The 16,402-nt window shown below is 40.5% G+C and overlaps 1 protein-coding gene across 1 annotated transcript in view; it reads right to left on the bottom strand.

The window, feature by feature from the left end:
- LOC306748837 (sodium bicarbonate cotransporter 3-like) overlaps positions 1–16,402 on the bottom strand; it is a gene marked incomplete at its 5' end in the record, with an annotated part of 44,312 nt that overhangs the window by 23,597 nt on the left and 4,313 nt on the right. The window contains 6 exon segments of the mRNA XM_079232062.1: positions 277–659; positions 1,617–1,805; positions 1,977–2,137; positions 2,693–2,831; positions 5,482–5,631; positions 7,028–7,109. Coding sequence (XP_079088188.1) covers positions 277–659; positions 1,617–1,805; positions 1,977–2,137; positions 2,693–2,831; positions 5,482–5,631; positions 7,028–7,109 — 1,104 coding nt within the window.

The following is a 16,402-nucleotide window of genomic DNA, read 5'->3' as shown; positions in this document are numbered from 1 at the left end:
TTCAACCCAAAGTCAAAAATACATGTTTTACATCTTACCTGTTGTACCATTTATGAATCCAGGTTATTTTTGGTGCGAGTTGTCTAGTTTTAGAGATATCAGCCATAGATATGTCTAATATCTGGGCAACTTACACCAAAACAATCTTTATTGATAAATAGCACAACAGGCAACATTTTTAATTTTCGAGTGAACTGTCCCTTAAACAGGGAGCATAGCTTTCATGCTAGTGCTAGTGTTCTCTGTTCAAGCCGTGACTCACACTGGCAGGCTACACAGATATTTGCCTTCTAAGGGCAGCATCTCGAAGCCCTGGGATGCCGAGGATGGTCTCCGGTTGAGCTCTGGTGAGGATGCCTCTTCTGCAGAGTTTTGTGGGTCGTCATCCTCGGGAGGAGAAACCACCACTTCAGGGATGCCTTGAGGGCCAAGGCCTGCGCCGTGGGTTTGGGAGGAGCAGCGGAAGTCAGATGGGGTATTTTGAGTGGTGGTGAGGAGCGGAGGGTCTGGGGCGTGCCCAATGTTGGAGGAGGAAGAAGAGGGCAGGAGATGGTGGAGCAGGATGGAGACCCTGGACTCTCGTCTCTGGGAGAGGTTGGTGACAGAGGAGTCTGCCCCTGGCTTGTGGAGAGAGAGACGGGAAGAGGACAGGCCCTCTCCTAACAGAGGAGACAATGGCAGAAAGGGGATAGGAGAAGGGAGAGAAAGGAGGAGGAAAAGGAATAAGGGATGGAGCAGAGAGGAAAAACATATGAAGTAGGAGTACATCACAAAGGTGGTATCTGGAGGAGACACAGCCAGAAGGGGTGGGCAGCAAGAGCGGGGCAGACGTGTACTTAGAGAGAATCGTGCTTGAACGAAAAGCATGGCTGTGAGCAGAAGACACTAAGAATGAGTCAGTGAGGCATGTAGGAGGGTCCGCGAGGGCCAAACAGCTCGTCTCATTCAACTCCAAACAAACAAATCATACAACATGTCGGAGGTAGGGCAAAGCGCCGAGTTCAGAGTGATTTGCATGCAGGAGAAGATGAGTTAGTGCGATGTCAGTGCACAGTAAGCAAACGTGTGCTCTACCACAACAGACAAGTCGTAAATCCTACACCGTACATACTCATTTCACACAAGACTTACATCATCACCAGCCATCAATGTAACATATCATTTTTGACCTTTGACATTTGCCCAACAAGAACCACAGGCCCGGTAGTGGACAGTGTGATATTTCTTTCATTCTTAGAAACCACAGGTTCTTAAAATGCACACATCAACATCACTGCGGCCATGCCCAGTAAAAAAAACTAAAAAACACACAATGCTGACTCCAGTTGCAGGTGAAGCAATATTTCCTGAGTGTCAACCTTTGGAGTGAAAACAATCATTAATTCAATAGCCAAAGCCAGGCCAGCAATACAGGTTAGCACAGTCAGTAGCACCCAGATTTCTCTTTCATTATTGGGACCGACTGAGATCACTCTCTAGATTTTACTCACTTTAACCATCCACCTTCTACGATGGCATTGAGGGATTTGAACAGTGGATTTTTATGAATAGTTCCCCCAGTGGTTGGAAAAAAGAAATGGAGGAAAAAGAAATGCGAGTGCATTGTTGGATCTCACCGTTTCTTTCAAGCAAGAGCGGGTCAGAATGTTTCTTGCCTATGTCAGCGAAGGAGCGCACCAGAGGGATGCGATTGCTGAGTTTTCTCTCATTCTGGTGGTGGTGTTTCTTCAGCATGGCTTCCCGAACGTTGTAGCGCAAATCCTCCTTCAGCTGGCCTGACGCCACCATGCTGTCTATCAGCATGTCTGAGTCGTACAAAGACAGGGGAGTAAACACACAGCAAGAAGAACCACAAATGATGTATGGACCACTGAACATTAAATTACTATAATAATGTTGTTTCTCTCATAATAGTCACCACACTGCTACATAAGAAATACTGTAAAATGGTATGAATATTTCAATGATAAATTTACCCGCAATTTCCTCGATACTGTTGGCCCTCATATCCAGCATGACTGTGCCGTTGAGTATGCAGCTACGCAGTTCAAATAAACTGTGTAGTGACAACGTAGCCACATAGGGCTTACTCCACCTCTCCCCGCCGTCTTCCACGTCCTCTTCAAACTTCAACCACCTGAAGATTAACAGCAAGAGCACAACACACAGATACTAAATTGTTATTGAATCCACTAATTATACTTAAACAAAAAAGAATATGTGTTACATCATAGTTCAAGTTTTCTAAGTGAGGGAAAGATCTCTGAATGAAAGTGTGGGTCTCGTTTGGGTCTCTGATAGAGACTGCCTTATTTTTGGTATTTAAAATGTGCACATGTACTGTAACTGAAGCCACTAAAGATGATAGCCATGATACCTGATCAGGGTTTCCACTCAATGATATTAAATAATTATGTTACAACGATATTGTACAGATGCATTAAAAAATAAATTCTGAAAACTAATACGTGTATAAAAAGCAAACAGCCAATAGACCTTTACATTGCCACTGTTGCTAGGGCAACAGCTTTGGTCCAAGTTTACTTCCTGTCAGATACTGCATGAACAAGCATTGCAACAGGAAATACAAAGGGGCCCCAGTGATCAAGTTGTGAAAAGGTGTCTGGTTCTGTATTGCTTTCACTTCATGTGGTTTGCGTCATGTTGTTTGTCCTTTGAGTTGCTTTCTGACCTGGCAGTCTCCTTCCATTCAGTGGCTTTGCCATGTCTGAAGGAGAGCTCGTCCAGCTCAGTGAAGAGGTCATGGGGGACATGCTCCAGGTCATCATCCTCTGTACCCAAGATGAACTGGACCCGCTGGGATGGTGTGTCTGCACAAAGAGTGGCAAAAAAAAGGGTCACATTTACAGAAAAAGTCTTCAGGTATTAGTTGTTATTAAAAGATAACCTGTGGAGTTATTAACATTTGTTCACACATGATATGATGATGGTTTCACACTGATCTGCAGATGGCTGTAATGTGCCAGGAAATTCAGCAATGTGCCAGTAAAAGCAGGGAAGGTGAAGGCTGCATCATGCTAGTAAACATGGGTCAGTGTTTCCGTTATAATAGGGGGGAGGGGGGGGACCCCTGAAGAAAACCCCCACCTCCCTGTAAATTTCTCTATAGCTCCAGATCACAAAAGGTCATTATTCCTATAAACAGGTCTACACCTGTTATTAAACAAACTACACGGGCGTATTTTATGAGACAGACAGACAGACACACACACACGAAAAATATGTCCCGTGAAAAGCAGACAGCTAAATCTGCGTTTTAAACGCTCCCAGGATGACGATGGCAACAGCAGCTCTCCTGCAAGGAACACCGAAGCAGCTCTCCTGCGCCAAGTGAAACGAGCCAAAGTGCTCGTGTCTTGTACCAACAATGAGCCTGCTGGCTTCACATATTACAAAAGTACAAAGTACACAGACATAAAACAAAGTCATTAATAAATACATGGAGAAATGCCTGTACTTTCGTGTAAATGGTTACGGTACGCCGTTAACAGGTTACGGATTTTTGGCGTTTTGCCAAAAGCCTGTGAAGTCTCCATGAGGTCGTCTTTTCCGCTGTTGCATCTCTCAAAACAGAAAACAGATCTCAGTTGAACATTGAGCATGAATTGAGTGTGGCCGTCTCAAGTCTACAACTCCGTTTTAAAAATATTTATAGCGAAAAGCAGCTCACTGCAGCCACTAATACTGATAAAACCTGATGGCTCACACATCTGGGTGCAGAAAGACCACTACACCACTGTAACTGCTTTCATTATACTACGTAAGAAGGAATACATCTGCAGCCTTGATGCTGAGAAAGTATGCACAACGAAAACCTGCATGCTAATTCAGGATTGAGTCCAATCGCCAAAGACTTTGCACTATTCAAATATGAGCAATTGTAATAAATTATTGTTAAACAAGTCTCTTCCGAATGAAATATTGATGTGGCTCGCTGCTTACGGTTACTCCACACTTACACCTGATCATAAAGATTGTCTACCCATTGACAAATATTGTTTTGGGTCAAAAACTCATGATGCTGACTCATGATAAGGACTTTGAAGGGTGTTTGCTTGTCATTTCTGGATTAGATGGCAGGAATCATGATGAAGATGCAACATTTAAGTATGTGTGTGTGTGCTCAAGCAGGATATGTGATAAAAAAAAAGTTGGGCACTAGCATTAGGTCCATCTTTGTAAATAAGAAAAGTGTCTTATACATGTGTGAACACCAGAACAGGACCAATACCGTTTTGTTTGGTGTTGTTGTAAGAAAAGGATGAGGGGCTTATAATTTCTCCATTTTGTGCCTGCTGGTGTCCTCAATTCACCGGCTTGCGACCCGGAAATCAATCTTAGCCCTCCAGCTTGACGGGCATTCTAATTCCTAAAATACATCTTGTGGAGCAAAGAGGCTTGACGGAGGAGCTGTAAGAGAGGAAACACCGGTGTATCCTTGGTGGAAGTGTTTTTCGGCGCCCGTTACGTATAAAATAGGTGTGACATACAGCTGGAAATCATCTCAAACCATGACAGGTTTCTGCAAATGTAACTGTTCCCTCTATATTCACAAGTTGCAGTTACCGTACTTAAGATCAACTTTCTGCCCTTAGCTGTTCTAACCGCATTCCTTAAAATTACTTGTTTTTAATCTTAAATACAGACTACATCCAATTCCACTGATCTAATCATGACATAAATGTGTTTATGTGTATATATATATATATATATATATATATATATATATATATATATATATATATATATATATATATATATATATATATACATACATATATATACACATACATATACATATATATACATACACACACACACACACACATACACACACACACACACACACACACACATCTAAATAACACACATCTATACACTCGTCACATTATGAATTAATAGTAAAAATATAAATTGTCATCAACACATCAATGCATTAAGACATTAAGATAGAATGGACAGCTGATGCATCCTCAATTCCTTTCCTCGCACCTGCTTTTATTTCCTGTGAGTAGGACTAAGATGCAAGAAAAGGGGTCGAGGAAAGGAATCGGGGATGTACAAATGGGGGAAATGAGAAATGCCCGAGGTAACCCTTTAGAGTTCAAAGCATTGTTTGGGTGCTTATAAGTCTTGCAGTTGAGGTGATGTAGCACTTTCTCACACAAACGCACGCACAGATCACTTAAAATGTCACTGCCTTCTATCAGTGTCAGAGGCCCATTCCTACTGGCCTTTAATGCCTTTTAGAGTTAAATGTTTTATTCAGAACTATTTGAAAGATGGCGAAAAAGTGAAGGTTAAAGGAGAGTGGTGCTATAACCTGGCAATCCGTACATTGTTGAGCACCCTTCAGCTTTAAGTGTGTTTTAAATGAAGATGTCTTATACTTATAGCCTTCATATTACATTAAAAAAAAGGTTTGGTTGTAAATTAACATTTAGGAGAACTGTTACCAACCATATGTGGGGGATTCCCTGCCATCTTCCTTCCCCTCCTCAAAGTCTCTCTCTTTCTTCTTTCGGTGATGTCTATGTCCTCGGTGGCGATGCCTCCGTTTGCTCTCCCTTCCAAGAGGAACATGGACGCCAACGTACACTGCTCTGTGGCCTGGGGAGAAGAAAAGTGCGATACCAATAAGACACCTTTTCCTGTACACCCACTTTCACACAATTTGGAAAAGAAAAAAAAAGCAAGAAACCATCTTGTAAACAAAAGAAAAGGTTAAATAGCATAAAACACAGTACAATACAGTTTGCTCTTTCAGTTACATCCTCAGTATTATGCAATCACTAATTAAGTGGTAAAGAGAGAAAAAAAACATGTCATGTATATGTAATAGATGAGACCACATTGTTTTCACCTCAGATAAATCCATTAACATTTGATACATCTACAACAGGTTCCACCTCCTACAACACAATGAAATATGATGGAATGTGTTCTACTGTAAAATCTAAAAGACTCCCATCTAATTCTTGTCCATCACACACAGATGGTTGCTGATAAACTGACAAAGCAAGCACTATGTCAGAGTCTTCCCAGAGGACAGCAATAGTATTTAATGGAATTCCAAATGTATTCGAAAAAATTCTAATTTCAAAATCCAAGGCTACATTATTAAACGGACAATTCAAGCCTACAAGAACAGTGTCACTGTCCCGGTCTGCTACAACAAAAGTAAAGCTAAAGCTCAAATTTAGGCCGAAAACTTAATTTATTTCCAGTTCTCATGATAATCTACTGGAAGGAAACCAGAGTAAGACATTGACATTTCCCCCCTTATGTTTACTTCCCCTCATTATTATTACTGCCACACATAAACTGTGTTCTGAAATGCATACGCCCTATTATTGCCCTACATTCTCTGCCAATACTCATTTTTCACAGATGAGTCATCACACTTTGATTTGGAACCCAGAAGGAATGAAACCAAGATGCAGCACTCAAGGCATAAGTGACATACAGTACACATGAGCCGAACAGATGGAGGAGAAACAGAGACGGAGAGGAAGAGAGATAGAGGGAGAGAAAAAGAGACCCGACACTGGAGATGAAAGAGCAGGATGGAGTGAAAATAAACAGCTTAGCTGGACAGAGAGCAGAGGGCTCCAGGAATGTCACAAAAGGGGAGAACAGGTTAAATGGAGATGTTCTTAAATAGAGGATGGAGGATATGAAGTGTGGTGGCCCCACATAAAGAAAGAGCAGTGGGCTGAGAGAGTGCTGCTACCTTCGACATATGAACAGCATCAACATTTTTGATCTCAATTAATTTACCATATTCATTGATTCATCATGTAATCACACAGCTTATGAAGATATATAATAATATTAAATGATTTATAAGCGTAAAAAGTTAATGAAATTAAATAAAGCATTCATTTATGAGAAATAGAAAAAGGCATGTGCAGGCTTTGGTACCTACCCTTCCCATAAAAAAAAAAAAATTTAAAAAGCACATGTGTGACAGGAAGAATATTTCAGTCTTTGGCTTGAAACTTACTTTCCAAATCTTCCCTTTCATAGTTTGTTTGAGTGGTGAAGCTGCTCTTCCCATGGTCAACTATTGCCTCCTCATCTAGACCCTAAGAATGACAGGAGAAGGGAGAGAGAGAGAGCATAAGGAACAGAAGGAATATAAAAATATAAAGAGACACAGACATTCAACAAGCCCTCTCATCGCTGCAATGAAGCACAATGTTAGGAACAATGACGGACTAAAAATATTATAGAATTTAACTTTCAGCTCAAAGTTGATGAACAAGAATGACAGATATAGGATCTGTTGGTGTTGCGGTAAGATATAGGAGAGGATTTTGGGAAACTAACAGGGCAGAGACAAGGTCCCCAACTATCAAGGGGTCCCGCTCTTTTTCAGACATAATTTTCAAGGAATTTTTCAAGGACATTTTCAGTGATGATCTAGCTGGTAGATGACAGGGATCACACAATACACTAACATGTTCCTCTCTGTGGAAGTCTGATTTAAAAGACTGTGCAGTCCATGGCTTTAACTTCCCTATGAAATCATATCTTATGTGCTTAGAAACTATGACAAATTGATCATAGAATAATATTATAATAAGAATTTAACAGCAACTAAGCTGACTAATATTTCCATTTGAAGGATAATGTTAATAATATAATTAATAATAATATAATAAAGTTAATAATATAATTCAGAGTTTTGGCCATTTGAGTTGCAATGTCATCTAACCTGCATGGGTTACCATGGGACCTGACTTAAGGGTGTGCGCTTTCACAATACAACCACAGTACTCTCGTCCATAAACACATTTCAGCATAAATATGATCTTAAACATAGTTGTGCCCTTTCAGATGGCAATGTTATCCTTTTCAGGGTGTGCTGACAGATAGCCTAGTCGTTCCTTTAAAAATAGGAGAATGTTGAACAATTTTCCAGGACAACAAGTGTTTGCAGGACATTTGACCCGTTCTCTCATTTTCCATGCGTTTTCTATGACTGGAAAATTAGTCAACTGTCAGGACGCGTGGGAACCCTGTCGACCAGAGTGCAAGTTTTCCATTAAGCAGAGTGGCTTGGCGAGAATCGACTTGGCTGTTATAAGACTCGTGTGACAACACAGCATGGAGATCCTTACATTTTCTCAAACACTCCAAATATGTTGATTACTTTTTGTGGAGAGTTATGAAGAGAGTGATGATTTTTTTATTTGTATTCTTACCATTCAAAATCCCTCCATGTGGGTTTATGTGTTGCAGTAAAGAAAACAAAAAGTATTTTGTTTTTTACAGATGGTTAACACTGGCAGCCCGAGAAACGGCTCAGACTATGATCTGGTGAAAAATATCATTGGAACTTTATGAGGGTGTATATACAAGTTTTATTTTTCACAAACTGTCGAATTTCAAAGCAACGTCATGAAGCTGGCTACACTCATTAAAAAGAGAGGTTATGACCTTAGTGAAAATAATAAGCCCGATATCAATGTCATGGAAAAATCAAAAGATCCAATTAGAGGAGACAAATCTGTCAGGATGCATAGCGGCAAAGGTGCATTTTATTAATATTCTTTATCAAATTATATTGCCTTACAATTACAGCACCTAGACACACATACAATTGCTGTACTTGTGAGGACTCATCCCCTTCAGCAGTACACGTTTAACCTTAACATTTGAATCTTAGCTTACTTTGAACCTAAACCTAACTTTGCTCAGTCAAAGTCGGTTCTCACAAAGACTGAAATGTAAGACAACACTTACAGACAGAGCGAAGCGAGAGCGAGCGCGAGAGGAATTCAGAGCCCAATTCATTTGAGGGAAACATTGCTACTTTTTAACCGGCTGAGTGTCACTGCAGCAACAATAGTACATGTGAATCGCCCGCAGAGCTGGTTGAAAATCGACTGCGTTTTCCTTTCATCTCTCCATCCTCATCTTCCTTATCTGACCACAGGTGAGGGAGGCGTGTGGAGCCAACAATCCTCTGTAGCTCTGTATTGCATTAAACTCTAAGCGTGCCCACTTGTTAAGGTCTAATCAAATGTGAAGGATTTGATTTAAATCACTCTTGTAACTTTACAATATTTTGTTGAAATATCTAAAAGTACAGAAGCTTAAGTTTCACCAACTTCCATTTCACTGGGACTTAAAGTGCCACAATATTTTTGGCAGCCACAGAGACGTCTCCAATTACGGCTGCATGTGTGGCCAATACTGAACTTAATGACACCCCCTGAAATTCACACCTCTAAAAACCATAATACTTCCAGCTGTTCTCTAAAACCACAAAGAGAGAATCAATTGAATTCGTATAGGGTCTCCAAACACCAGTGTGGCATGAGTCAAGGGTGGCTCCAACAGCCAGGCTGGTAAAATCCTCCTGAATTAAAGATATAGAATATGTTTGTGACAGTTATGGTTTCCTTTAGTCCAGTTTTTTTTTTGACAGCTTATTAATAAACAGGTCAGGAGAAATTGTAGAATACAGTCTAAAAAGAAGTGTCTGTGCATTTCAACAGAGACTAAAGTGATTATATCTAACATTCGGTTTTCTACATAGGCCATAAAACATGATCAGACACACCGCAACAACTGCAAATGCGCTGGTCTCATGCCTTGTGTACAAACTCTTTGATGCAACGCAATACCCAATTGGATGAGCTGTTCAGTTCCTTCAACCAATCATAGAGGCACTGCTGCCAAGCAGGAGTGTGGAAACAAAAAAGACTGACAGCCACATGCTGAAAAGACACAGGATACGTGGATGATATCAGGGTCTTGTTTGTGTCTTGGCCACAACATCCAACACCGGCCACAACATCCAACACCGACCACACTGAAGTTTCATTCTAGTAGAAAGCACGTACTCAATGTCTATGTCCTGCTTTCCCCGTTTCATGAGTAGCTTCCTACTGTGGATATGTCGTCAATGACATTCAGATTTCCACACATACATTACCATAATCATTCTCCTGTTAGAACCCCACGAACGATGAATGATGCCATCTGTGATTGTGTCTGTGTGCACTTGTGTGCCTGCGTTTTGCAGTTGCTCGTGGATTTGCATGATAATGAGCCGTGTTGCTCTCCGACAGTGCCTTCATAAGGAGCGGTAATAATTCAGCTGCAGGGAGAGCTGAGAGAAATTAATCTGTCTCTAGTTACTCAAGTTATTTCCCTCCCACTACCGCACACCAAGGGCGTGTAAAACTGACCAAGGGTGACTAAAACTGGACTGGTTCCTCGTGGTCATTTGTGTCAGTCACAGAAGCTGACGCATTTAGAGATTACATTGAGTAATTACTTTTAATATTGAAAAGCCTTTCAATGGGCTAAAAATGTAAGATTAAAAGTCTTGCCATTTGTTGAAAAGACACTATTTTCATATAAAAAGCAAAAAGAAATAAAAAGTAAACTAAATTAAAATCAATTAATGGAGCAACTTTTGAACACAGTTTGGCTACCAGCCACAGTTCAAATTTCCTAATCTGCTGGAATCATATGTACCAATGTTTACAAGCAATGCACACAAAGCTAGTGTGAAAATATTCCTGCTTCATGGGTCTTATTTGTAAGCTTCTTAAAATACCACTTCTACAAATCTGTCCCATTATCGTGTATTCTATGCATGTTAAAAGACTGTTGTGCCCTCAACTCCACATTGCTTTGTAGAATCTAAGAACACATGATACAACCTGTCACATAGCTTTGTCCAAAATAAACTCCTAGTATATCACCCACTGTCCCCGGGCCAGGGAGACAATTGTCCATTATGCCCACAAAGCACAGCTGTGGTTGGGCTACAGAAGCAGTGCCAGTGGGGAAGGCAGGAGAATTGCCAGCTGGGTAAGAAAAGCTACCATCCGGCAACATTAATAGATGTTGACAAAAGGCAGATGCATCTCTGGCTACATCTACACAGCCAGACTGTGGGCCTAGCACTGTTTTCTTTCCTGTGTGGATGCAGAGCACCAATATACTATGACGTTTTAAATATGCCACCAAACCTGTCTGAAACTAATGAGTGCCAAGCAAAGCTGCAAGTCACATTATCCAAGTAGATCTGAATCCATACGACAGTAGACTGCACAATAGATGGTATGAGCTTAATCTAGAAGATGCTGTAGTCGTAAATATAAGCAGCATTTCCTGGCCTGTCCATTGAGACATGTGTGCTGCCACACGACAGAAGCATTACTCATGGGATGCGCCCCCCTCACTCTCTATTCTGTCTCACATGGACGTCTTGTGGGAATACTGTTATGATAAAATGGTGTAAATATGTGGTGGGAGAAAAAACATCAATATACTTTTTCCTTTAGTTTATTCGCAACTATCATTCAATGTGATTGTTATAATTACCGTCTAAATATAGATTCTGCATTCATATGTAACTAGACAAGTTTAGGTATCTGAAGCGTGCCAGTTTCCATTTGTATACTGTGTAGTATTATCTTTGAGGAGGCTGTGTTTGAATACAGGTAAACATTCCATGTTGAGAGCAAAATAGGTGGAATACATTGGCTGAAATGCAAAAGCAGAACCCACCAGCTATAGTCTGCAATGATTTAGCTTTATATTAGTTGAAAATCAGTATGTAAACTGCCAGCTACACGTCATCTCTCAACTCCTACTCTGGTCTTGCATCTCAAGTTGCTAGTCAAACTGTAAACTATGAGCAGGGCATGGAAAATTAAGTCCTGGCCCTGGATATTTGCTGGCTACACCAGAACAATTCAATTGTATTGTTTTGAAGTGGGTCACTGAGCAAATACTTTAGTGGCAGCAAATGAACTGATGGCAGCCTAACAAACCCCAAAACATCAGTTTGATCTGCTGCAGTTTCTAAAACGGTCAGAAATTCCATGCAACTTACTAATACTTGCAAAAAGTGTTTATGACTGCTCAGAGAGAAAGACTCCATCATTAATAAAGTTGCAAATACAGACTGAGGCCCATGATGTGCTAGACAGTACAAAAACAAATCCAATAATATTAATTACAAACGTTTCACGATCTACTTTATGATTTCCTTCATGGATACTGCATGGAAACTAAAGGGCTGTTAAAACAATTACTGCAAGCATGTCTGTCTGTATATGAGGATTTGCTGGCTTTTACAGCAGCTGAGGAGGTAAAATCAACAGAGGGTATTATGATGCAGGAGTGGGATTTATGGTTCACATGAAGCTTTAAGAGTAAACACAAGGCTTACGGTGTGTCCATCCAATAGCAAAGAAAACACTCCATTTGAACTCGCCATTGAACTTTATATAAGGATTTCCTAAGTACAAGATGAAGGTATATAACGGACATATTCAAGCTCAGGATAGGCTTGATGGGAAATTATATTCATGTAGAGGTGTTTGTCATCGAGATGAATAACTCCATGACATTTGTAGCGTTGCATCATATCATTCTGTTTTACAATATCGTAAAATATTATTCATGTACAGCCTCCGTAATTACCAGAGATGAATAAATATTGCATGTCACAGTTCATGTCATTGGGTCTCAAATCTGGCTTACCTCAACTACACGCTGCATTTAATTAGCTGCTTGGTATATATTTTTCATGTTTGGCAACTAGTAGTGATAACTTGACGAATATCAAATTAACAGATTTCCTTCAAACGTAATATGTTTTTGGATTTCAGAGCTTTTTATTTTTAGGGCTATTTTCTCAATGTTCTATGGAGTTTTCCTTCCTCCTCCAGTCATCTTTTAAGTTTTGTTTTTTTAAATGCTGAATTAATTATTTCCAAGAAGCTTTTTTGAGCACATCTGATACACACACATGATTTAAAGTGGTCATTTTGTGTGTTTTTGTGGAGAAACAGTTTTTCTAAGCTGTCGATTAAATCAATTTATTGTATGTCAAGTGTTACTCGACACAAAATGCTTCTCTCCTGCATTTACCAGCGCATTGCTGCATATCTTGGCACATAACGGGCACCTGTAGATCAGTGGGATAGTGTGACACTATTGACAGGAATGTGTGTCATGTCATGTTGCGCATGCATGTGTATCCTTGTGTGCATGCATGAGTAAAACGTGACCCACTCACAGAGGAAAGGCGCTAATAGAGGTCAAAAACTCTACAGGAAAATCATTTGGAAAATTGTGATGGCCATTTTTGTTATTGTGTAATTTTATTGACAGACTTGAAAAGGGGCACATTTGAATTGCAACAGTTCATAACTCAAATGTTTATTTTTATCTTATATGTTTTTGAAATTAATAAGTCCTCACAATTGAGAGGCTCAAACCAGAAAATGTTTTTGACATTGTTGGCCAAAAGGATTAATTGATAAAAAAAAAAGAATTAGTTCCTTATGTATTTTCTGCCGATCAACTAATCGCTTTATCATTGCCTCTTTTACACTTTAAACTAATGTTCTTATTCATTGACAACATGAAGGTTAACCGCTCATCTGTTAGTCAGCTTGCGTGGGAGTGATTTGAACCACGCAGCTGCCAAACGCCTCTTCAGCCAACCAGACAGTGAATAAAACAACCAGCCACCAAACAGGCCTGGTTCCTTGCCAGCCTTGCTTTACTGGGACCCGATCCAATCGATGGAGACTGACGTAAGAGAGGTGTTACATAGTGAGAGACCTGTCAACCGAGATTACTGAATATATCTCTGTCTTGCACTGCCAAAATGCACAATTGCATACTACGTATGAGAATATTGACATTTATTTACTGCTAATTGAGGGTAAATTATGTAACCAATTAAATGATGTCTGAAAACAGAAAAGACAATTTGATGCATTATAGATGGCTGCTTACCAAATGATGTACATTAAATTGTATGCACAAGTAATATATAATTTGGGAAAATCTTTTCAGGAAGGCACCAACATCCATGGTGCTTAGCAGAGGCTGGATAACAAAGGTAAACAAAGATAATAATTATATAATTTGATCAGGCAGCAACATTCAGCTTGTGCGGGCTAGCTATTCAATTATTAACCTCCCTGGAGCCCATCTTCATGTTTGGACAGGGCAAAACTAAGAAGGCAGAGGTAGTCACAAGCTTGTGACCCATCTCTAATGTCTTCCAAGTGAAGAAGTAGTTTAATCTTATAGTTTAGACTGCTCATTTGGTAGAAAACAAACAGATAATAATCATAGTCTTCATTTTATGTAGTCAATACTCTCAAACATGCAGACTTTGCAGACAAACACAAAGATGGAAACCCTCCCCTCTCTCTGCCTCACAAATATTTTCCTCCCGATTCAAACAGTCCCTCCTTGCATGATGCTCCAATTCTGGGCTTTGTTATGTTATCTGGACTGAATGGAAACCAGAATTTCATTTAAATTCACCCCAGTCCATAAACGTCCTCTCTATTGACAGCATTCACCTCGTTTGTGTTCAGCTACCTTGGCAGACCCATTTCCCCCCTACCCCCGCCCTCCCTCCCCAACACTCATCTCTCTTCCTGTTCTCCTTGTCCCGCTCCTTCAAGCAGCCATAACTGTCTCTGACGGTTTCCTCGCTTTCCTGTTCCCCAAAGGCGATTAAAGAGTAGAGGAGGAAACGTTTCCATATCAAAAGACACATGAGGCAACAGCTTCCCTGTACTGACCACCTGCCCCATTCATTGGCACAGACAACTGCACTCTACCATGGCAGGGCAAACCAATACAAAACAACTATACAAATAACACTGCCTGGCTGATACTCATGTTCTATCCTTGAACAGGATCCACGGGCTCTGTGCATGCAAACATAAAACCACACACACGGGACCAGACGTACCGTAAGCACATGCTCCCCTTCGCTCTGTTCATCCATTTAGACTAAAACATCGGCAAAGCAAAGGCAGCAAGGACGTCGGACAGTTCCTTCTTTGACTGCTATCTCTGTTGGGGAAGGTGTGTGTGAGCTGAGACGCCGTCGCACTCGTACCGTTCCCTCTTCCTCTGCTCATCTCTTTATACAGAGAAAGGAGAGAGAGAGAGAGAGAGCGAGCGCCAGCCGCTTCTGAACACACGGTGCTCTGCTCTACCCTGTCAGCGCGCTCTTCGCTCAGCGGCCAATCCCACCATGCCACCATGAATATTTTATTCTCCCGGCCAAGAGCTTAAAAACGCACCCATACACACAGAGGACATACACGCACATTTGGAGGACATTCAAATGCTCACCCGCTGAGGTATTCAGGTCACAAATGAAGACACCCCCCCCCACAGATAAATAGAAACAAGCACACGTGTGAGCGAGGCATTCCTCAGAGGTTGCATTGAAAAAGAACAGATAGCTGCATATTCATTGAGACTTCAGATGCATCTGTGCCTTTTGACATTCACAATCCTTATCGTAGCCTGAAGGTTGCACATGTCTTTCGACAACCCGTAATTTGACAAAGAACTATGGCTCATTTGTGTTCTGTCCAAAACAGGAACCGTTACATGAGTAGGGCAAAAGGAGCATATTTCTGAAACCTAAGCAGTAACTATTTTCTAACTGAAAGAAACGCTGTGGAGCTCGGTCCAGGGAGACCCTTTGAATGCAGAATCCGTAACAGTGCCAGTCAGTTAAGTAAACACAAAATGATGAAGGCAAAGGTTACATCAAACCTAAAATTAAGACAGCCTCATGGTGAAGGATATAAAGTGTGCATGAAATGAAATAGAAAGAGTGCCATCTAAAGGCTGAACCTTTGCTGAGCCGAGGCATCAGGCAAATTTGACTTAACAACTTGAGGTCTTGAGACTGAACAAAGAGCAAGAATGTACTCTTGTGCATGTTGCAAATGTAAAAAAAGACTGTAAGCTAACAAGGAATTATAATGGGGATCAAACTAAAAACATTTTTTGTTATCGATTAATCTGACAATATTGAAATTGGAATTAATTGTTGTAGTAGTTTTTTTTTTTTTAATGTGTTAAAGAAAAAAGAAAAATCTAAATCAAAGGTTTTCCGAGGCCAGCGTGATGTCTTTAAATTGCCTTTTTCCCAGACCACCAGTCCAAAACCCCAAATATTCAGTGTAATACAATATAAGATGATGAAACGGACATTTGAGAAGCTGGAACCATTTATTGTTGATCATTAACTAAGCACTTCTTTCAACATGTTTTACAGTGTTGTTTATTGGCAAACTGTATAATCAAGGACACAGAAGGTGTCTTGTGTCTTTCAACATACATCTTATACAGCCCCATCATTAAAAACCCATTCAGACACAGAGCCGACCAGCACAACCATGATAAATACTGGCATTTCATGAATGCCTTTTCAAGAACTGCCCAAGTTAGGGTTATGTTTACATCTCAATTAGACTCACAATAATAGGCAGTACAGTAATAATGCATGATATTAGTATACTGCTGGTACAAAGTTCTACTGTTGGTTACATCAAGGGCACTGGCATGG

The sequence above is a fragment of the Taurulus bubalis genome, assembly GCF_910589615.1.
Source record: "Taurulus bubalis genome assembly, chromosome: 16".
NCBI lineage: Eukaryota > Metazoa > Chordata > Actinopteri > Perciformes > Cottidae > Taurulus > Taurulus bubalis.
Note: the sequence above shows the minus strand (reverse complement) of the source record. Positions and strands in the feature narration are given on the sequence as shown.